We start from the raw sequence: 24,103 nt of genomic DNA, 5'->3' as shown, positions 1-24,103 counted from the left end.
TTCCTTTTTAGAGGATTTGGGAAGCAGCCCACTGAGTGCTTCTTCTCAAGCTCCTGGGCTCCCTTCTCCACCCCCTGAAGGGGAGCCTGATCTAACCACTGTGTTCTTTTATCCTATTGGCATGACCATATAGGTTTCAAGTTAATGAGATCATTCTAACTCACTTAAGAATGACAGTCTTGGTATTTGTCAGAGTAGCTTTGAGGATGCATTAAAGTGTTAGTTTAAAATATCAAAGTTACAATCTCAGTCCTTAGTGTCAACCATGTTCTCATCCATTTACCAAATTGAAGGTGAAGAGCAGCTTACTGAATACAGGTAATAACACAACCCATTACTTTAGTATCTTAATCAAAACTAAACTCTGATGATCACTACATTCTAAATCAAAGCCAGTTTAGATACTATCTTGAAGTGCTTATTAAAAAATGACTATGGACAAACCCACAGAAAAATATGCTATTCTCTATAAAAGAAAAATAAAATCCATTTAATTAAAATGTCTTACTTGAGTTCCAGCCTTCATTGGGTTTCCAAGGTCACATACCACCTGGCGGGTTTGGTTTTCTGTCTTAAAGGCACAGGAAAGTCTTGCTAAAGCCTTTGACAGACAAAGAAAAAGGATTGAAAGGAAAATAAATTAACGACCAAAAAAAATGCAGAAGCCATAATAAGACTTTAAAGTTCCTAGACAATATCATGCAGTTGGATGTTTAGGTTTCTTGCTTTACAAAGCAAATGCATCTATTTGAGCAATGAGGGGTACGGGGGAAACCAGAATTGTGTACAACTGCCACATATAAAGTCAAAGTGTTTCTGAACGATCCCTAGAGGACATAGATACATAACCATATTACCTCTGAAAAATTATTTGATGGCCAGGCTTAGACACTTTATCCAACTGACCCTGCTTCAGGCACTTAGCTAGCAGTTTTTTAAATGTCCTATCAATGCATTATGTAAAGTTATTAGGCTTGAAAGGAATTATGTAAGATAAGCACTCCATTGTCTAGCAATTTAGCCTTAGGTAGACTGGGTAAGCTTGTACTACACTAAATAGGGGAGCAGCTCATTAACGTTAATGAGAACTATGAGTGCATTTCGATTTTTAAAGAGGCAGCTTGCTTACTTCACTGTTGCGGACCACCCCGATGAAATCGGCCTGCGGTGGGATGGAAACGATGAGCTCAGCTTCATAGGCACCTTCCCCCTGATTCTGAGCCTTAACAATCAAGGTCAGAGGGTTGTCGTCCCCAATATAGATCTTCTTTTGATCACTACGAGTTAACACAAATCTAGACAATGAAAAAAGACTGCACGGCGAGAGCATGACTATTCAAAGCACTGACATGTTCAACAGTGTCTCGAGATTTTTTAAGACTACTCTACAGCTCAACAGAAAACTGGAAAGAGCACACTGGGTGCAAATCCAATGCTTCTCCCAGTAAAAGAAAACACTGATGCCTTTAGCATATCACTATCACTCATATGTATTACGGAAGTAATTTTATATCCCTTTGTACTTATTAATCCCCTGATTTTTTTTCTAAAGGCTGAATTAATCATTTGTCATGATACTCACAATATTCGCTATAATTTATACATCGTATAAAATGGTAGTAAGTCCTTTAGTTAAGAGTATCTTTAAGAGGATATAATGTTACTTTGTGACACTACTCAATGCTGAATAGGAAGAGATCTGTTAACCTAGGTAGCTAGTGAAAACATAGCACCTAGTTTTTTAAAGCTCAATATTTATAGCTTTACTGAAAACCATGCATTATCCTCCAACATAACTAATTCTCATTACTATTACTTTAATAGAAAAATGTGTTCTTTCATTTAAATTTCTTATTATACAGTCTATTATTTGGAGCAAAACTTACCTATCTACAGAAACTTCCAGTTTGGGTTTACAGACATTGTCTTCACCACAGTCAAGCAGAATATGAGCCTAGAAAAAAATTTTATTTTTCTCTACATGAATAAATACCAGTACAGGTCACATATGCAGTGTATATCAATATATATGTGGATGTATATGAATATACATTTATGCACACATGTATGTATTTATATATACTCTACTTGTATATATACCTGAATTCAAAAGGGATCATGGCTGCCTGTTTTTAAATAGGTCAGTCTTAGCTAGTAAGAATGAAAAGGAAGAAAAAGATTCATAGGGTATAATACAATTAGTTGGAACCTTTAGTTGGAACCTTTTACAATTAGTTGGAACAATTAGATAGAACCTAGTTCTATCTCAAATTAAGCTGTTATGATTTTGGAATGAAGTACAGAAGAGAAAGTAATATTCAAGAAATGAGGGTTCTACTTTACTCAGCTGCTGCTAGCTAAGTTGTGTGATCTTGGGCAAAATAAACTCCTTTCTAGAATTTCTCATTACAGACTATGCCTCTGCAGAGCATAAAAGAATAAGGAGTTGTGGGTATACAGCAGCAATTCAGACAGACAGACCAAAGGGAACAGAAACTGGACAAAAGGAGCCCAGCATTGGCATGGCCATTTGGAAGGAGATAAAGAAAAAGGAACCAAAAGCATTAGAATTAGCAGATCCAAGATAGGTACAATAAGCAAAGACCTGCACTTTCTCCCTCTAGATATGACCATAAAATGTGCCAGCTGGAACATTATAGAAAACCCGATAGCAATAGTGGGAGGAAGCTGAAGAAGTCAGGCAGGATGTGCAAGAAGAAATTGATAAAAGAGGAAATAAAAAAAAGATGAAGCCATTCTTGGTTTGTCTATTGTTAACATCCAAAGGGCTTCAGGCCCAAAGGCAGACAAAAAGGAGAGAAAAAGATTTAAAGGGGAAAAAACAGTGACAGGCTTTCTTAAAAAACAAAACAAAACAAAACAAAAACTGTATGTTTCCAAGTCACAAGGGAGGCACAGCTCCCCAGAAGAGAATTGTATGGTAGAGATCTTAACGGTCAGTTTAATTGGGATGAAACCCAACAGTACCTGTGAACTAATGCAATGACCTAGATGTAAACAGTTGCTATGCACTTCAAGAAGATGGGGGGAAAAGGCCAGGACCAGTAGAAGAAATCTGAGGTGACTCCATAAGTGATACCAAATACAATCACTGCTAATTTAGTTCATGAACAAAGAACGGATATAATGATATGTGATACGGTGTGTATTAAAAGTCCCAGTTAGAATGATGAGTATCTGAAGTTTGGAATGAAAAGTATTATGAAATATTTTTTTTCAACATCTTTATTGGAGTATAATTGCTTTACAATGGTGTGTTAGTTTCTGCTGTATAACAAAGTGAATCAGCTATACATAAACATATATCCCCATATCTCCTCCCTCTGTGTCTCCCTCCCACCCTCCCTATTCCACCCCTCTAGGTGAACACAAAGCACCAAGCTTTTGTGTATATATGTCAATACAACTCTCTCACTTCCTCCCAGCTTACCCTTTATTAAGAAATATTAATAAACTATGGTAAAGGGATATTTAACTACCACTCTACATTGAAGAGAGGATTAAACTGGCGTTGGTGCAGCTAAAGCCTTAAAATATGCTATCAGGAAAGATAGTTTCAGAGATGGAAAAGACAAAGCAATGTCTTCCATTCACAGAGAACTAAATCTCTACAGTTACATACTTAATATCTTGTACAGAGTAAGAACTTAATACATATTTGAATGAATAAATGGAGGGTGGGGGAAAAAAAACCCTCTTTCTGCAGGAAGCATGAAATCTCTAACTCCAAAGGATCAGGGTACAGAAAGGGAAACTCAAGAGCTGCCCTGTATGATATAGTAGCCACTAGTGAGCCACATGTGGCTTTTGAGCACTTGAAATGTATCTAACGTGACTGGGGAATTGAGTTTTATATTTCATTTAATATTAATTAATTTAAATTTAAAAACTGATACTTGATTCTGCTACTGAAAAACTTTTAGTATGTTTAGAACAACTTGGCTATGTGAATCTACTTTTTCAATTATAAATTATATGAGTTCTAAATACAGAAAAAATATTTCTGATGAAGCTTTAGCATCTGAATTGAGATGTGTTGTAAGTATATAATACACTCTGGATTTTGAAGACCATAAAAAACAGAACTTAAAAAATTTCACAGAAAATATGACTATTTGGAAATATGGTCTTAAAGAAGTAATTAAGTTAAAATGACATCATTAGGGCAGGCCCTAATCCAATATGACTGGCGCTTTATAAGGAGATCAGGACATAGACACAGAGGGGAAATGATGTGAAGACACAGGGAGAAGATGACCACCTACAGGCCAATGGGAGAGGCCTCAGAGGAAACCAACCCTGCAGACACCTTCATCTCAAACTTTAAGCCTCCAGAATTGTGAGAAAATAAATTTCTATTACTTAAGCCACCCATTCTGTAGTATTTTGTTATGGCAGTCCTAGCAAACGAATACAGATATATTATTAAAATTAATGTCACCAGTTTTCTATGTTTTTTTTAATGTTACTGACCAATATTTTTAAAATTACAAATGTGGCTAACATTATATTTCTAACAGACAGCAGTACTTCGTAGAGAGAGTACAGTAAAAAAGTTTGTAATATGACCAGTGAAATAAAGGGCCATTTTAGAGAGAAGTAAATAAGAATGATGGGATAGGTAATTAACATTGAAATGAGAGTACATAATAAAGCTAAGAATACAGAAAAGAAGATGCCTAAGAGTAGGTAATGTCGTTGCTGAAACAAATGTAGAACACAAAGGAAACAAAGATTCAAATAATGAAGAAAGTGGGGTGGGGACAGGGAAGAAAACCAAATATTACTGAAGTTATTATTCCCTCAAAGTGGTTTCAAAAGTTAACCAATTTGATTAGCTGGCTTTAAACTGTATTGGTATTAAAGAGATTGGTGATCTCAGTAAACTAAACAAAAGTAATGTTAACACTAATAAATAGTTTCCAAAAAATTCTAAAATTATAAAGAGAAAATAATCATAACTCCTATAACAAAACACATAATGTAAAAGGACAAGTAACAATTAACTTTTCTAAAAAATGTAAAATTGAATGACAGACTCTAAGAGGCTCAGCTGTTCATTATTAAATTATTAATCAACATAATATTGTATATCCCCTAAAAATAAAAAATGTAAAAAATATGAACACAGAACTATGTTTACAAGTTCTATATTAATGGGTAGTAGAAAGCAGCACGTATACTATTCACGTGCAAAATGAAATATAAAATAAATTGTTAAAATATAAAAATTACAAAAGACTTTAAAAAATTTTAATTTGCCTCATGCTGCTGTCATGTATAGTCTTCTCAAATTATGAAAATAAAATAGTTTATGAGATCTTAGCAAGTTAGACAAAGAAGTAACAACCTAAATTTAGGGTAAAGCATTCTATGAGAGCAGAAATATTAATCTAAAAATATGAACATGTAATAAAAGAGGAAAAAATAGGAAATACAATAACATTTGAATGTATGGGTTTTACATAGGATTTTCTAAAAATATTTTAATATAGTCTTTATAAAATTTTATGTTGCTATATTTGGTTTTATGAAAAAAATGATTTATGTACTATATATGCATATATGTGTGTACATATACTATTTTTTACAATTAAAGTATAAATCAAAGGTAATATAAATAAACTTGTTTAGCAAAATATAAAATACTATGTAAGTAAATTGGCATTTTGTTGTTTTCCTTGAATTATTTTACTGTTTTATGTGTATGAAATGCAACCCTGTCTTAAGTTCTGAGTGGCTTTAAATGTCTTTGACCTGAAAATCCAGATTCCTTCCCCTCTGACTTCTCTGACTAAAACCCAACATTATAAAAGCAATCCCTTATGCTATTTAACAATATGAACTGTAAGACTTTGAAAAAGATAAAAGTATAAAATTAATGATAAATTAATAAAGTACAGTACCTGTCGACTAATGTTGGCAGGAGTGAATTGGTTAAGAATAGGCTGCAAGCCTGTCGCATCAGCAGCTGTTCTATAATCCAACCGATACTCCATAAAAATAGTAATAGGAGTGAGTTTGTCTCTAAATTCAGATTCATCCTAAAAATGGAAAAGCTTTGAATTAATGATGACATCAACCTATGACATCAAGCTATCTGGAGAAATCCATAAGTGCACAATACAAAGCCAGCTGTATTCACTCCTTGATCAAATTCTACAAAAACTCTTTGAAAAACTACACTTATACAAGAATAGAATATCCCAAAAGAAGATTATAATTATCCAGTGAGAACCCTTAATCAACTTTGTTTTATAATGTAATATTTGATTCACACAAAAATATATGAGGCATGTTAATAAAATGAACACTCAAACACACACCCAATATAAATAATAACTAGGACATAACCTATATTGCTTAAGCTACCCACATGCTCTTTTCTCTTTTCATCCCTTTGTCTTCCTTCCAGAGGTAACCATTCCCTTGCTTGCTTTCAGCAGTTTTACTCTAGTGTGTGTGTCCCTAAACAATATGTTCTTCAGATTGCTTTTCCTGTTTATTTTAAAATGAGACCATACATATTCTTCTGTCATTTGCTCTCTGTTCAACACTTTTTAAGATTCATTCATGCTGTTGCATGTAGCGAGGTTAATTTTTACTGTTGAGTAATATTTATCATATAATAATTTATTTACAATTTATTTATCAATTCTTCTGTCAAAGGTTATTTGGACTGCTTTGGGTTTTTGGTTTGTTTTTGCTATTACAAAAAAAAATGTTGTAATGTTGTAATGTATTGTTCTACATAGTGGCAAGGAGATTTGTCAGCTCTGTAAGATACAATACTATTTTCCAAATTCTTCATATTGGCAATTTACACTGCCACGAGCAATGTGTAAGAATTCTGATTAACTCACATCTTGACCAAGCAATAGGTACTGGCAGACTTTGAGTACAAAATGGTATTTCTTCATAATTGTAACTTGAGGTATTTGTCTTGTTTGCTCACATCATGAATAGTTATTTAATTTAATCAAAAACCTTTCCCTGCACTTAAGTAAGATGGTCATGTTTTCAGTCTATTCATGTGTAAAGTTACACTTCTATACTTTCAATGTTAACCCACCCTAGGATACATCCAAGTTGGTCTGTTTTTTAATCTTTTTTATAAACTGCTAGGATTTACTTTGCTTATTTGGTTAGTAATTTTACATCTATGTCTTTGTATAAAACTGTCATGAATTCTTGCTTATACTAGCCTCAGTCAGTCTGGGTATCAGTTACACTACCTTCACAGAATAAGCTGGAAATATATTTTATTTTTCTATTCTAAGAGTTTAACATTGGAATGTCAAATTCTTGACAGTTTGGTAGATATTGCCTATAAAATCATCTAGGTCTTGTGATTCCTTTGTGTAAAGATTATTAACTGCCAGTTCAATTTTTTTTAATGGTTTATATGGTTAAATGAATTGTTCGGGTTCTTCAAATGACAGCTGTGTTGTGTTTTTCTAAGAATGTCTTTGCTTTCTCTCAAGTTTTTCTATGTCTTAGCACAAGGTTATTCATAATATTTTATTATTTTAATTCCTCCATTATCTATAGGTACATCCTTTTTCAATTCCTATTTTTGTGGAGGTTTTTGGGGGTTTGTTTTTTCTTCATTTTTTTCTCAATCTTTCATTTAAATTAAATAGCATTTAAGGCTATACATTTACCTTTACATTCTGCTTCTGGGATACCCTACACATTTTGATATGTAGTATTTTCATTATAATTCACTTCTAAGTAAATTTCTAATATGATCTCTTTTTTGATCCATAAGTTACTTAAAATCACAATTCCTAATTCCCAATTTATCTTTGTTATTGATTTCTAAAAATTGCACTGTAATCAAATAGCATATTTTCTATGATTCCAATTGTTTCAGATTTGTTCAGACTTCCTTTATATGTATACATGGGGAACTTTTATATTCTCTAATTGTTGGATGTCAAGTTCTATATAGGTATACTAAATCGAGCTTGTTAATTATGTTGAGTCTTCTAAATCTTTACCGATGTTTTTGTCTTTTTTTTTTTTTTTTTTGGCCATACCATGGGGCATGCAGGATCTTAGTTCCCCGACCAGGGATCGAACCTGCACCCCCTGCAGTGGAAGCATGAAGTGTTAGCCACTGGACCACCGGAGAAGTCCTGATGTTTTTGTCTTTTAAAAAAAATTTCATCCTTTATTTCATTAAACATTTTATACACACTTATATTTTGTAACTGATCATTCTAACATGTCAAGCTTTTGCAGGACTAAGATTTATTTGCTGTGTCTTCTAATGGCTTATTTCCTGGTGTGTTTAGTACTTTTTTTAGAAATGAATTCCTATTTGATTGAACTTAACCTATGGGACCCATACCAGATTGTTCCAGTGAGACCTTGTATTTACTCTTGCAGGAGTCAGGGCGCATCTTTGTTTTGGGAACACTTTGGCCTTGTGGAAGACTCTGGACCTAATGCAGGAGGCTCAGGTCAGACCCCTGGTTTGCAGAAGGCCCCAGGCGAGCCTGAACCCCTGTGCTGGTGTCTGCAAGTACAGCTCACCCTCCGCCCAGGCTCCATCCCTCCCTCCCTAGCCATCCTGGCTCACACACTTGCTTACAACTCACAAGTCAGGTTTAGCCAATGGAGTTTTTTCATTGATTGCTTATGGTGGGGGGCAGGGGGGTGGGGTGGATTTCTTTTACTGTCTTGAGAGTCCAGCAATATTTAAGAAATATATTTGTCATAATTTATTCAGTAGCATTGTTGTGGAAAGGCCACGTGCAATATCCAGTCTGACAAGCCTAGAAGTCCATTACTCAAGTTTGACTCTTTAAAAAGCCCAATTTCCTCAAATGTATTTTTCTGTCTTCTTTTTGATTTACTACCAAAAAAATTTACAGAAAGTGAAAATCATTTAGATGAAAAGAAAAAATAACAAGTAGAAAGAAGAGATAATGGATAATCTCTTACCCGCAGATATGCTATTAGTTCTTCACATTGCATCTGTCCCCCCCTTGAGATGGTCATGTTCTTGGAGTGACCCGGGGACCTGTTATGGAGAAACAGTGCTCGTCGAATTGCTCCTTTTTGCTTGAGTTTATCCAAAAGAAGCTCCACCTGGAAGTCTATACAAACCAAAGGATTTATAACCAACATAATCTTTATGGACACCTATCTGTCCTAAATATCTCGAGTTTTCATTTAAACAGAGATACATATTTATCCCTTAAGAAGTAATCTGCTCCTGATTCATTAAAAATGTCTATACATTGTAGTGAGATGACAACAGATTAATTCTGAATAAATATTTAATAATTAAATAACTGATCCAACTATCCCCAAATTAATGTCATCTATTAAATGGAGACAATAGATAATGATGGCAATAAAACAACTATCAGATAGAGGGGAAATTTTTTCTTTTAATTTAAGCTGAGAGGAGGAAGTTCAGGAATAAAATATATGAATTAAGACTTTTATCACTAATGCAGGTAGCAGGACTCTTGCTGACTGTGATTAAGAAATGTTTACTAATATGCACCCACACCCCATACCATTACATTCACCATCATGACGAATGAGCAGTTTGCATCACTTGCAACTCCTACTTCTAATGAAGCTACTGTATCAAACTATCAGGTAAATATGTCCCTCAAGAAGCAAATGACCAAATATAGCTGACTGGGTCAAGAATCATCTTAAAATGAATGTGCAGCCAGTGAACAGTCTGAAGCACAGTTGCTAGATTACTGCCTTCTAACATCAGTTCTTCTTTAAATAGTTTCTTCAAAGGAGATAAGAGTGCAGATCTTTAAAACCACAAATCTCTTCCTAAGTTTCTCTAAATGCTGAACTTCATGTCAAATTTGAGTGAAAAGCCAGGGTCATTTTGCTTCTCGTTCTGTCCCACCCACCCTTTGAGAAATAGCAAGCTCCTGCTTCTGGCCTCTTGAAATTGTCATTTCCCCTGTGCAAAATACTCCTCCAGACATCCCTTAGCTCCTTCATTTCCTTCAGGTCTTTACTGAAAAGTTACCTTCCAGATAGACCCTTTCTTGCTACTCTATGTGAACTTTCACGCACAAACACCCCCCCCAACAGACTCAGTCCTCTATCCGGAGCCTTACTGTTTTTCCTTAGCACATATACCGACAAATCTCCACAACAGTTACTTAACTCTCTTACCTTGCTCTCATAATCACATAAACCATTTTTTGGAACGGAAGAGTCAAGTTAGAATTTGCTGTGTGGGCTAAATTTAGTGGTCTAACTTTTTTTCCTTCTGTCTCTTTCTAAACCACCTCTACTCTGGAGATTACTGCAGCTTCTCTAAGACATAAAGTATAAACTTTTCAGTAGGTCATTGACTTATAAACAATGATACTTATTTCTCCTAGAGTTCATTTGTCTCACAATGATAACTGTTTAACTTTCTGAAGGCCATATTTACCACTAATTGTTCACAATGTCAATAAATGTATTATTTCTGAATTGGCTTAAGAGTTGTCAAACAAAATAATTATGTTGCAATATTAAATGTCTTTAAGCATAAACATTCAAATAAAAAGCAATAACAACTACTTGAATAACTATTCAAATGTCCTAAAACATTTTTTAAGTGCTGTGTATGCAGCATCATTAAAATAATATAATTTTTCCACAGAACACTTACTAAGTTTCGTGGGAAGTGCTCCTTTGCCATCTGCCTTTAAGCAGAACCTGACATTAAAACTGTAGAAAAATAAAAAATACATACAAATCCCATAATCCAGGTTAGACATTTTTCCCATTTATATAGCATTATTTATTTATTTGTTTGTTTGTTTATTTATTTATCTTGGAATTGGAATTACAATTCGAACTTTAAAATACCATAAAGTCTCATCACAATGCCTACAATTAATTTTTTTAAAAAGACAGTAAAAGAGATTATCTATGCCTCTCTTATTCTCTTATTTATTATTTGAAAAACTCACTATAGGTGACATAATCTGATATTACCATGTAACAGTTTCCCCCTTTCCCCCCAAAATACACAAAATAGATGAAATTATAGTATATTGCTTAAAAAATTAAATATTTACCCTATGCCAGTTTAGGATACCTTATACACTCTCATTCTTCATAATAACCTATTAGATAAGCTATCATCCCTACATTACAGATTGAAAACTGAGGCTTGGATGGTATTAATTTTCCCATTTTCATGGAACACATATTGAACAGAATTCGAATACAAACTGTGGTCTGTACGATTCTAAAACTTTTGTTGTTGTTACACTTTTGTTACACTGATAATATTTATTTTTTGTTGTTGTTGTTACACTTTTGTTACACTGATAATATTTATTTAGCTAGACATTTTTTTATTATCACCCAAATCTCACATTTCTTTTTAAATCTCATATTTCTAATACTTAGTTCACATTGTGAAGCCTTATATCTTTATGTCTTAACATTATTTTTAAAACATGAAGCTATACAGAATAATCTAACTCATCCTTCAGTAATTTAGGCATGTTTCCTTTCATGGAAAGGAATGAGACCAAAAAAAGAGAAAAAGAAAAGAAAAGAATTGCCTAACCTCCTCTCAAGCTTATAGAATCTGTTGATAAATTTAAATGGGGGAAATGACAGTCCACATTTAAAATAAATGTCTCGGGCTTCCCTGGTGGCGCAGTGGTTAAGAGTCCGCCTGCCAGTGCAGGGGACACGGGTTCGAGCCCTGGTCTGGGAAGATCCCACATGCCGCGGAGCAACTAAGCCCATGTGCCACAACTACTGAGCCTGCGCGTCTGGAGCCTGTGCTCCGCAACGGGAGAGGCCACGACAGTGAGAGGCCCGCGCACCGTGATGAAGAGTGACCCCCGCTTGCCACAACTGGAGAAAGCTCTCGCACAGAAACGAAGACCCAACACAGCCAAAAATAAATAATAAATAAATAATTAAATAAATTTATAAAAAAAATAAAATAAAATAAAATAAATGTCTCACTTATGAAAAAGCCCCATAAAGCTCCCTTTAATTAGCAAGCTCCTCTAGAACAGTATTTTCACTATTTATTACTAGGTTATGACATCAGTTTAATGGGTGTGTCCAGCATCTTAAAAAAATGAATATGTAAAATTGACTTAAGTATCAAGGGTAAGATTTCATGAAACTTTTGTTTTAATTACATGCATGTGTTTACTGGATTATGATGTAAAATGTATTTCATCCTACACGCCATATTCGAAAACATATGAAAGCTACTGCTCTAGTTAGTGTATTCAAAGCCTTCACCTTTTTGCCATAATCATAAGCACATCATCAGCAATGTGCAGCAACTTCACCAGGACACAAAGGGTGAGTGAAGGGATGAAGGTCAGTAAAACTTACAAAATCTTGAAAACAACTTCACTGCCAGTCAATGAAAATAAAGACCAAATATTACTGAATTTTTAATGCAATCCAATGAAAGAAATAAAATTTTTTATTACATGCATGTTTAATATATTTTATTATAAACAAAATTTTGAAAAATGATTTTAATAACAATAATAAATAATTCAAAAACAAAATCAGAAAAAATATCTTTTCATTAGCTCTTCTGAAGGAAAATTTTCCCAGCTTCCAATCATTTTACGCTTCTTATGTAAGTTCTCTCTGATTTTTCTATGTGAGCAAGGAACGTGAAGTGAACAGTGTTTCCCGAAGTGGAGTACTCATGGTGAGGTTTTTTTTTTTTTTTTCTTTGGCCATGCCATGCGGCTTTCGGGATCTTAGTTCCCCGAGCAGGGATTGAACCAGGGCCCGTGGCAGTGAAAGCGCAGAGTCCTAACCACTGGACCACCAGGGAATTCCCCATGGTGAGTTTATATATGGGTCAAGACTTTTCATTATTAATTTTATGTTTATTTTGACATGTATGAGAAAGACACTGGTTTCTCTATTTTATTTTAATATGTTTTAAAGTAAATCATGAGTCAGTTTAAAGAAAAAAGCCTTAAAAAATTATAAATACAGGTAGAATGAAAACATAGCAAAAAATCATACAACATAGAGAAAAGTAACATACAAATAATGGAAACTTAAGAAATACTGGACTAGAGAAGAATTCAGACATGAAGCTTACAAAAAAATATATTTTTCTTTAGAAACTAGTAAAAGAACAAGTAGAAGACCAATACGTTAAAGCAAACTATTTTTTTCGTACAGCTAGTCACAGATATTAAATCTGAAAAAGATCATTAGTTTTTAAAAATTAAAATCAAAATGTTCACAGGCTTGTTTAGCATTAAATATGAGTTCTGAAATCTTATTGACTTTATCTTTGAATATATTCACTGAGCATGCATAATTTTTAAAAATTACTTTTTTATTAGTTTATAGCGTATTTCTAGAGCCTTCTACATATCTTCTTTGGAACAATATTTCTATAATTCAATCTATGACAAGAAAATAGAGTGTACCCACAGAAACTGCTTTAGCAATATTTCAGCCTCCCCCTCCATTTTCAATTGTTTTTATAATGACTGAACCAATAATCACAATAATAACTATTACTAAACAAACAGCCTTACCAGGAAACTTTGAGATCTGTCCCAGGCAGTGGGCAGGTTTTATTGTCTTGATTTAAAATGCTAGGATACACTTCAAGGCCAGCGTTTACAGTGATAACTGGTCTGGCCCTGGTTTAAAAAAAAAGATAAGAAAAAAAAAAGTTATTTAAAATGTTAGATTGATCTAAGCATTTCAGGTTCACATTCACTGCGTATACAGTGTGATGTTCACTAAAGCAGTGTTTATAATAGCAAAAAGAATAGAAACAACCTAAATTTAGCATGACCAAATATTCCAGCTTGCCCAGGACTGTCTTGACTTTATCCGTGAAAGTCCCATGACCTGGTAAATCCCCCTCAGTTCCAGGCAAAGCAGGACCACTGGTCACAACCTATCTGAACACAGCCTGTTAAAGCAAGATGGTTAAACAAGTTATGGGATATCTACCTAATGCAGTACAACACAGTGGGGGAAATGAGTGCTGTAAAGCCATCTGTGCTAATATGGGATGATATTAGCCAAGACATAATGAGAGGAAAAAAACACCATGTACAAAGGATGCATACACACACACATAATTTTCAATGCACAGAATATTTCTGATAGGATATACTAATAAACTAGTAACTGGTGTGAGAGGAAGTATATTTCTTTTATTGTATGCCCTTTTTACATTGCTTGAATTTTTACCACATGTATGTATTACTTTGTTAATAGCAATTTTAAAAACTGAAACAATAAATTAAAATACAGTTTCCAAAGTTCAGATGCACAGGTTTACACTCTGTACAAAAATACAGCAGCCTCAGGGCAGTGTATCTGTCTCAATCATGATAAATCCTGGAATCTGTACGGACACAAGCTGCCCCGAGAAGCACAATCAAGTGGACCCATCACAACCTCCACTACACAGTACCAGTGTTCGTTTTCCTGCCATGTATACGCACAGTCCATAGAGGTGTAAACATCTTAATCTACTTGGGATGCTAGTTGATATTGTAAGGCACGAGGAATTGATGAAATTCAGAGAAATACTGGGAATATGTATGAAGCTGGGAAATGGAGATATGTGGATTTATACATATTGCTCTAATAAAAATATTCATTTGGGGAATCATGACATACTGCCCCTGTGGTCACAGAACGCTGTGGCACAAACACCAAGTTAAGTTCTTGTCTCTTAGAGGAAAATGTAAACTCCTATAGTTTTAAACTCATGTAATCTAAAACACAGGAGAACATCTGTGAACATAAATTCAAGAACAAAAAGGGAAAATTCTGAATGCTTTCCTAAATAAAAAAATCTATAGGGAGCTTCCCTGGTGGCGCAGTGGTTGAGAGTCTGCCTGCTGATGCAGGGGACGGGGGTTCGAGCCCTGGTCTGGGAGGATCCCACATGCTGCGGAGCGGCTAGGCCCGTGCGCCACAACTGCTGAGCCTGCGCGTCTGGAGCCTGTGCTCCGCAGCAGGAGAGGCCGCGATAGTGAGAGGCCCGCGCACCGCGATGAGGAGTGGCCCCCACTTGCCGCAGCTGGAGAAAGCCCTAGCACAGAAACGAAGACCCAACATAGCAATCAATCAATCAATCAATCAATCAATCTTTAAAAAAAAAAATCTATAGCTTTCTCTACTTTGGGATCTCCTTGTATCATTACTACTTGCCTGAAGCAAATCTTGAATAGAAAGAACAAATTTTATCATTACTTCAAGAAAATTAAACTGAAATTCAAACACTGGTACTTAACTATAAAACTTTCATATAATTCATAATATTCCTATATTACCAGATATGGAAATGCTTACCTGTATAATACAGCTCTATCTACACCAAAAGCTCCTACAATTAAGTCTTAAAAGAGAGCAGAAAAATATGTTAATAATAATTTTTTTTTTAACTCACATACCTTTCCATAAAGCTCTCAATGCATATAATAAAGATACAGACATAGTCTCAAAACTATTCTTCATTAAGTGGTTGTAAGACAACATCTAAAAGGCTAAAATGTATATGAAAACTTTAAATATGCTATCATCAATGGCAAACACTCATCATAAAACTAATTTTTTCATCCATCCAGGTAGACAAGAATCTTTTTAATGGATACATAGTAAAAATCAGCAACAATAAGGAAGTGTACACCACACAAACACACACATTCCCAAAGGAAAAAGCTTTATAGATGCCTGTGGATTTTACAAATTTCTCTCTTTTTTTTCATTTACTTATTTTGTTTCGAAAACAAAACAAAACCAAAACAGCACAATACATATACAGTTGATCCTTGAACAACATAGGTCTGAACTGCGCGGGTCTACTTATACGTGGACTTTTTTCCCACTGAATACATACTATAGCACTACACAACCTGAGGTTGGCTGAATCCGCAGAGGTGGAACTGTGGATACAGAGGGCCGAGTGTACAGTTAGTTATATGTAGATTTTTGACTGTGCAGAAGGTTGGCACCCCTAACCCTCACGTTGTTCAAGGGTCAACTGTACTTAGAATGCTTAGAATGACAGCAGATAGCATCCAAATCAACAAGAATACAACACATTAGTTTTTATACGTAGCTGGTACCACTGGTTCACAATTAGGAAAAAATGAAATCAGAACTCTCTCTCTTATACCCAAGCTAAATTTGACGAAGCCCTTTCTAAGCAGAAAGTACATGAGAAACCATAAAGACAGGTAAAATGGATTACATAAAAATTAAGAATTTCTTTATGCCCCAAAAGAAAACATGACAAAACTGAGAAATATATATAAGAGTTAAGGAGTTAAAACCCTCAATATTTAAGGAACTGCCACAAGTTTAAAAAAAATGAATGAAAGAAAAGAAAAACAACATTCCAACAGAAATAGAGAAAAAAAGATGTAGAAAGGAAATTCACAAAAGTAAATACATATATGCAAGTAAACAAAGATGCTTATTTCCGTCACTAATAATCCAAAACTGTAGATTAAAACAAAATAACATTTTCCACCTATCATATAAAGTTATTTTAAGAAGAAATAAAAGATGACAACCAGTGTGGGCACAAATGAGGGAAAATAACTCGCTTACTGCTGGTGAGTGCTTAAAAAAATTGCAAAACTTTCTTTAGAGGGATTAGGATTGTAATTTGACAAGGTGTAACAACAGCCTTAAAAAAAAAAGTGCCTAATCTTTGACATAGCAATTCTAGAATTTTGTCCTAAGGAAATAATCAGAGGAATGCACCGGAATTATATATAAGGATACAAATGCCCCAAAATAAAGTTAAATAAGATATGATACAAATATTTGATAGAATGGAAAACATAAATTCATGCTTCAGAAGAATAATAACATGGGGAAATATCTAATACTTTAAGTGAATAAAATATGCTAATAACAGTGCATAATTCTATTTTGTTAAAAAAATTGTGTGAATGCACTGGAAAAAAGAAAGCATATTGTAAGATATGCTTTGCTATATTTTCTAAAAGTTCTATAATAAATATATTACATTTATAACAAAGAATTCTTGAAATAACACTAACATAGATAAGAATCTACTTCATGTCCTATTTCTAAAAGCATTTCAATATATTATATATTGAGCTCATTAACTGTTTCAACAGCTAAGTAATTAAATTTTCCACATTATATTTCATTTAAAGAATATATCCATTATGATCCTAGATCCATTAAAATATTCCAAAGTATATAAGAGCCAGAAAAAGGCCTCACTTCCTGTACCGGCACAAACCAGTGGGCAACCTTGGGCAAATTACCTTTCTCAGTCTTTTTTCTCATCCAGAAAATGACGTAATAATGAGCTGAGCTAGCTCATATTCCTCACCAGCCTTATTGGGAGAATTTACTGATATAATATATTTCGTAAAAATCACGATGATTAGTCAAGTCCATAAAACTGCTAGACCATTAAAAACAAAAAGAGATGGCTGACATTTGAAAACTTAGACTGAGCTTTTGTTTATAGCTTCCACATTCTGACATTTCATTACAGACTTGAAGACAATGAAAGAAGAACTAAGAGTACATGCTTTACATTGGAAGCTCCCAGGAAACAGAGCTGTCTGTGCTTTGTATCCCCTCAGTGACGAGAACAGTGCCTTGAACACAGCAGGGGCTTGAACAGTAGTTGAAATACTGAATTTAGATGATTAATAACAGAAATCAAGAGAGCAGTAACTAATACTACTTGCTATTAGGACCAAAAAATCTAAGACGCTCTTTGTATTTCTAGGAAAGCACCTGGATATCCATTCTTGTCTATATCCGTGGCTCCTTTCATTGAATAGCCAAAGCTTGGTGGCATGCTCCGAGCAGCCCACTTCCCTTCAAGGATCTGAGATGGTACCGCATTCAAGCCTGTGGGTCTTCCATTGAAAATATAAACAATTCCTTTTTTATCTTCACCCCCATATGGAGCAGCAATTGCAATATCTGAGAGGGAAAAGGAAGAGGGGAAGAGGGAGGAGAGGGAAAAGAGGGACGGGAGAAGGTGAGGAAGAAAGGAGGAAAGGAGAGTGGGAGGGAGGAGGGCAAGGATGGAGAGAAGGAAGTCTTAGTACTCATCATTATTTCCGTGGAAAAGATCTTAATATCTTTAGAACCCATGTATCATGTTTATCGAAATTCAGTAGGGTACTCTTTTTTTTTTTTTTTTAACCAATGCCATAAAACCTTTATTTCCACTGGGATTGCATGTGCAATTCTCTTCTCTTTCTGGGAAAGAACTTTTCCCATTCCCCACTCCAGGACACATCCTGGCCATTCTCTCCTCTCCCTTTGGCTGGGCTACCCCATGGGACCTAGGAGACTTCCTGTGGCGGGGAGTTGCGCAGGAAGCAGAGGCAGCTGTGGTCCCACGGCACCCTCATGTGGTGATGTCCAAGATGACAGCCTGCTACTCAGAGTAGGAAGCCCTCCAAGAAGGAATGAGTCCTCTGGGCAGCCAGTCTCTCTACTTCAGGCAAAGCAGCCATGCGTGGTGGCAGTAGGGTACTCTTAATTCAAAAGCAACAACCAAATTCAAGGAGATTCAAGCAAAACTGTATGGAAATGACATTAATTTGGAGCCAGATATTCCAGGTCTGACCTTGGACAAATCACTTAACCTTTCTGGACCTCAAATGCCTCATCCTTAAAATAGAGGGGAAGGGACATGTAAAAAGATTCATCTAAGGTTCATTCTAGCTCTTAAAATTCTAGTTAATTTAGTTGGGCATGGTTTTCAGGTTTTTTTGAGAAGTCAACCTGACTCAGAAAGTTGAAAGTTATGATTTCATCTCTATCTTGCTCAACTTATACTGAAATGAAATAAACAAATAAAAAGTTTGAAATGCTTTAAAAACAAAACAAAACAGTACACCAAACAGTCACTATGACCTTTCCTAACTCTAGAATATATTACAAATAACTATGTCCACTTCCCTCTATCTTTGCTGGTCCCACCCTGGACAAGCCATTCTCATTCTTTGCCTGGACCCCTAAAGCAGCCTAAGTGGCCTCCCACTTCTACTCTTGCCCCTATAATCCATTCTCTTCAAAACTGCCAAATGTTAATATCATGTTATCTTCCTTCTTAAAATCCTTATTTCCCAAAGCATTTACGTGTTACCTGGTTTGTCCATTCACCACCCCACTCCCAACCCCAATTCTACCCTCACTCACTCTTCCTAACAATCCTGGCCCTTTTCTCTGTTTCTTAAACTCAGCAAGCTAGTCCCTAGCTCTGGATTTATACTTGCTGTTCCCTCTGCCTCAACAGTTCTTGCTCCAGAGCTTTTCAAGCTTTGCTCCTTCTGTTTGTCCAAATCACAGTTCAAATGTCATCTTGTCAGAGACGTCTTCCCTGGCCATCCTATGGAGCAATGCACTGTCCCCTCTCCATCTAGGTACTCTCTATCACGTTACCTTGCCTTTTTTTGTTTAAACCCACAGCCTTTATTATCTGAATTTCCCCTTTATGTGTTTACTCTGTGGCTCCTCCACAAAACATAAATTTCATGAGAGCAAGGATGTGTCCATCTTGCCTATGACAGCCCCTATGTACCAGCCATTCCAAACTGACTCAATTTACTTAATATACCCGAAATGTTTTCAGCCCCCTCAATGCTGCAACCCCTGAGACATCAAAGACACCTTGGTCACTCATCTTTTCTTTAAGACCATTATGCCCTAGAATATCTCAAACACTGTGATGACTACATTCTAGTGTTTACTTGTTCACATTAAACTTGCTCCTACTGATGCTAAATTCCTTAAGGACATGGATGGGCTCTAACTTATCCTCTCATTTTTAGCACTTAAAACAGTGCTTGGCCTGCAGTAAGCGCCAACTAAGAATTTGTTATCCTTAAATAAAAAGTAGTATTTAAATTATGTAAGAGTCCTTCTTTATCTTTTTTTAAGTTTCAGAAGATAAATATAACTTCTAAATTGACATGTGCATGAAGAAAGTTTTTATTAAAATACAATTTTCCAACAGAATATGGCTCTACTCTTGAGAGATGGTTTTAAAAAATTCTCCTTACCTTTTCTAAACCTTTCATTATTTTGTACATTCTAATCATCTTTTCTCTTGGCTGGTATCTGTCTAGTCTGGAGAGCCCTACTTTTTCATGTCATCAGTCTCTTCCTTTGATCATTTTAGTTTCTCTTTTCTGTGTTTTTTCCCTCTGCCTTTCTGGAGAAGTATTGACAAAAACTCCACATAATTGTGGAACATAATTTTATTGTTTTGTTTTCGGCAACCCTCTTGATGATACCTAGGGTTTTTCCAGTGGGTGTAAGTAGAAAGGGAGGAAAACAGCAGCAAAGACATAACAAAGAGTCAATGTCATCAGGTCTGAACAAGGAAAAGATCCAGGTTACAACTAATACTTCATTATATGTATATATAAACTATATATACATGTAAACTACAAATACATATATATACACATATAAACTATATAAATATAGTTACATAAATAACAGCTCAGATCATTTTCTCCTGAAGACACTGTCATTCACAATCTACTCTTTGGGACAATAAGACCCCAGGAGACACTTGGGGAGAATAAAATCATCCTCTATGGTATCTATCTCCAAACATAAAATCTCTTTGTAAAATCGTTGTAAAACTTCGATATTTTTTAGCTGTCATTGCTTATAATTTTTGTGTTCACAGGTAATACATTTTAATAGAAATAGGGAAAACAGGATGAGATGTTGTCTGGATCATGATATTAAAGAAACATTCTTTAAAGTGTGTGGAATATCCTCAAGACAAGGTGACAGCAAACACGTCCAGGCTCTACCAAAGCACCTGGAGACAGGCCCAGCTATAGCGAAGAACTCAAATGTGTTCAAGGTAGAACCTCGAATCTGGCCCTGTGTTTTCTAGGTAGTCTTTGTTATCAATAAGTAATGATTTGGTCTGTTCTACAGTATTCTTCTACAGTTCTATGTTGAACTTTATACCAGAATTCCAATTGATTCATGTTAAGTTCTCTTGGTGGTAAAAAATCTTTAAGACTATTTTAGGAAGCAAAATGTCCCCTTGAGTAGTTTTTCACTAACAATGAAAACTTCTAGGGTGAGAGATGACACTTCTAGTGTGACATAAAACTATCCACAAGGCAGGAGTGGGGTCTTGAGGCCAAACAAACATTTTCCTTTTCTACTACTAATTGGGAGATTTGAGAGTCATCTGCATTTTTTAAGCTTTCATCTTAATTTATAACTTTCTTTACATTTTCAGGGGCATATCCCTATATATTGTTGATTATACAAACAAACCAACAGTTCAATTCTTCATCTTGTGACCTCTAGAAAGGTTTTTAGCAGTATTCTTTTTTTAAAAAAAACTTGGTAATTTGTAATCTATATTTCACTCTATAGTAGAAGCCAACTTTGATTTTTAAAGATATCTACAGCTATTAATTAAATTTTTAAATGGGACTATTATAAAACACTGAGCTTATACCTTTTTACTTGTCCCCATGAAGGGAGATATAACCTCCCTCAGAATATTCTGGACAGCCACAACAATAAAACATTAGTGGCAAATCATACCTTTGAGGGATGCATTAGGGTCAGCATTACCTTGACAATATGGCTGGGGGCATTTTTTACACTTGTATCCAAATGGACAGCAGAGGGCACTGCCGCTAAGCAGGACAGAGACACAGAAAATCACCAGCTCACACTGGGCTCCCTGGGAATGCAAGCTCCTTTCTAAAATGAACCACTTTGATAAACTGGTAGATTGGGATTGACATATACACACTACTATATATATATAACAGATAACTAATAAGGACCTACTGTATAGCACAGGGAACTCTACTCAATACTCTGTAATGACCTATATGGGAAAAGAATCTAAAAAAGAGTGCATATATGTATATGTATAACTGATTCACTTTGCTGTACAGCAGAAATTAACACAACATTGTAAATCAACGATACTCCAATAAAAATTTTTTAAAAAATTAACCACTCTGACGCTCTAATTTGAGGCTGCATGAATAATAACTCATGAGAATCAATTTTTGAAAATTTTGCTCTGATTTTTAAGGAAAACGAGCAACTTGTCATTGAACCTGGTGTGTCACTCAAATCTTTCTTTCCAGGAAGGTTTGCTCATGTGAACTTCTACGGGTGGGGTACAGGACTTTTCCAGGTGGACACAGAAAATCAGGACACACAGCTGTTATAAACTTTGACCTTACCATTGAAGCCGTCCTGGTCCAGATCTCCCAAAGGGGCTATGGCACTGCCGAACCTTGCAAAGACCTCAAACCCATTCAGTTTGGTTGTCTGGAAGTCTCCCGAAGCTCTTTGCAGAGACACTGAGACCTGCCCCACCTCCTGGAGTTTGCCATCAGAACCACGATCCATGAAGAGAGGTGCTCCAATAAATACATCTGCGTAACTAAAAAACATAACCTTTTTCACCAAAAGCAAGATCAAATTCCATGTGACTACTAATAATCATTTCCTTTCTTATTAAAATTCAAGTTTTCCTCTTTCTACAGCTCGTATAGCCACATTTGAAATGATCATTTCTAATTCAAACCTTCCTTCAGCTCTTTTAAGAAACTATGAGTAATTCATAAAGTTACTTTATTCCTTCATATTATAAAAGCTATTGAAAGAAATTATTAACAACATAAAGGTTTTCTAGTATTCGTGATTAAGGTTGCTTCAAATTGGTTCCTTAAATAGAAAGATTAGCAGGAAGGGGACAGAGAAACAGAAGAAAAAATGTTTAGTTTTAGTAAAGCGTTCATAAACACAGAGGAAAACTGTTTCTGGAAACATTTTTTTAAACTTACTCATCCCCATTAATGTCAGTGGCAGCGACAGAAAATCCAAAATATGCAGCCATCTGGATAATAAGATGAAAATGAAATGTTTACATTTCATCCAACTAGTTTAGACAATTAATATTTGTTGTATATTTATCAAATAGAAAGGGTTATTTTTTTCTCTGCATATAGTGCTTCAATCTAAATTTCTCCTTTTGTTTATCCTACCAAAACAATGACAATCAGTTAATGAGGCTTGTATACTTTCCTAGATTTACTGGGAAGACATAGCCCATGTATATCATTTCGGTGTCTTCAGCACATGCCATTTAAGTCCAAGTACAATCAAGCCTCCTTCCAAGGCCCCACCTACTGTCTCCCTTCCTCTCCACTTACCCAAAGCACGCCAGACAAACACACTACCAGAAAGAGAGACAGTCACAAACAGACGTTTCAATTGAACCCAAGAAGTTATAAATGATGCCTATGCAGTAAAAATAATAATTATTATTAATAGGTCATAAATGGTTCTTCCTATGTGAAACCACTACAACTCTAAAGAAATTACTGTCCGGAAAGATAGAGACTGGAGGGCTTCCCTGGTGGCGCAGTGGTTGAGAATCTGCCTGCCAATGCAGGGGACACGGGTTCGAGCCCTGGTCTGGGAAGATCCCACATGCCACAGAGCAACTGGGCCCGTGAGCCACAATAACTGAGCCCGTGAGCCACAATAACTGAGCCTGCGCGTCTGGAGCCTGTGCTCCGCAACAAGAGAGGCCGTGACAGAGAGAGGCCCGCGCACCGCGATGAAGAGTGGCCCCCGCTCGCCACAACTAGGGAAAGCCCTCGCACAGAAACGAAGACCCAACACAGCTAAAAATAAAATAAATAAATTTATAAAAAAAGATAGAGACTGGAATTCATTTTTGTTTCACATCTCAATCAACTATGTGCCAGTGGTTTTGCTTTTGAATTACACACAGTACAAATGTACTTGGTTTTATCATGGGCTTGTTTTGCGGAGGGAGAAAGAATGTCCTCTCCCCACCACAGGAGACTGCTGGCCATCACAGACAGAGCAGTCTGGCTGGAAATACATGTGAAAAAGGAAAGTTCTAAAGAGACTCCGACATACAAAACAAAACTAGGACAGGTGACAGATTAAAGATGAACTAAAATGAAGGATGAGTCAACAAACCAAAAAAAGTAAAGTTAGCAAAGCTTCCAAAATTTGATTAGCTGAGCTATCAGGAGGGAATGATATGGGA

The 24,103-nt window shown here is 35.5% G+C and overlaps 1 protein-coding gene across 2 annotated transcripts in view; it reads right to left on the bottom strand.

The window, feature by feature from the left end:
• The window catches only part of ITGAV (integrin subunit alpha V), a 90,369-nt gene that overhangs the window by 13,796 nt on the left and 52,470 nt on the right, over positions 1-24,103 (bottom strand). For both annotated transcript variants that reach the window (XM_028168587.2, XM_028168588.2), the window contains exons 11-21: positions 22,863-22,915; positions 22,257-22,459; positions 17,788-17,979; positions 15,349-15,394; positions 13,566-13,673; positions 10,676-10,734; positions 8,974-9,128; positions 5,928-6,065; positions 1,887-1,954; positions 1,130-1,277; positions 509-601 (exon numbers count right to left, since the gene is read on the bottom strand). In XM_028168587.2, coding sequence (XP_028024388.2) covers positions 509-601; positions 1,130-1,277; positions 1,887-1,954; positions 5,928-6,065; positions 8,974-9,128; positions 10,676-10,734; positions 13,566-13,673; positions 15,349-15,394; positions 17,788-17,979; positions 22,257-22,459; positions 22,863-22,915 — 1,263 coding nt within the window. The remainder of the gene's footprint in view (positions 1-508; positions 602-1,129; positions 1,278-1,886; positions 1,955-5,927; positions 6,066-8,973; positions 9,129-10,675; positions 10,735-13,565; positions 13,674-15,348; positions 15,395-17,787; positions 17,980-22,256; positions 22,460-22,862; positions 22,916-24,103) is intronic.

Source organism: Balaenoptera acutorostrata, chromosome 8 (assembly GCF_949987535.1).
Source record: "Balaenoptera acutorostrata chromosome 8, mBalAcu1.1, whole genome shotgun sequence".
Classification (NCBI taxonomy): Eukaryota; Metazoa; Chordata; class Mammalia; order Artiodactyla; family Balaenopteridae; genus Balaenoptera; species Balaenoptera acutorostrata.
Note: the sequence above shows the minus strand (reverse complement) of the source record. Positions and strands in the feature narration are given on the sequence as shown.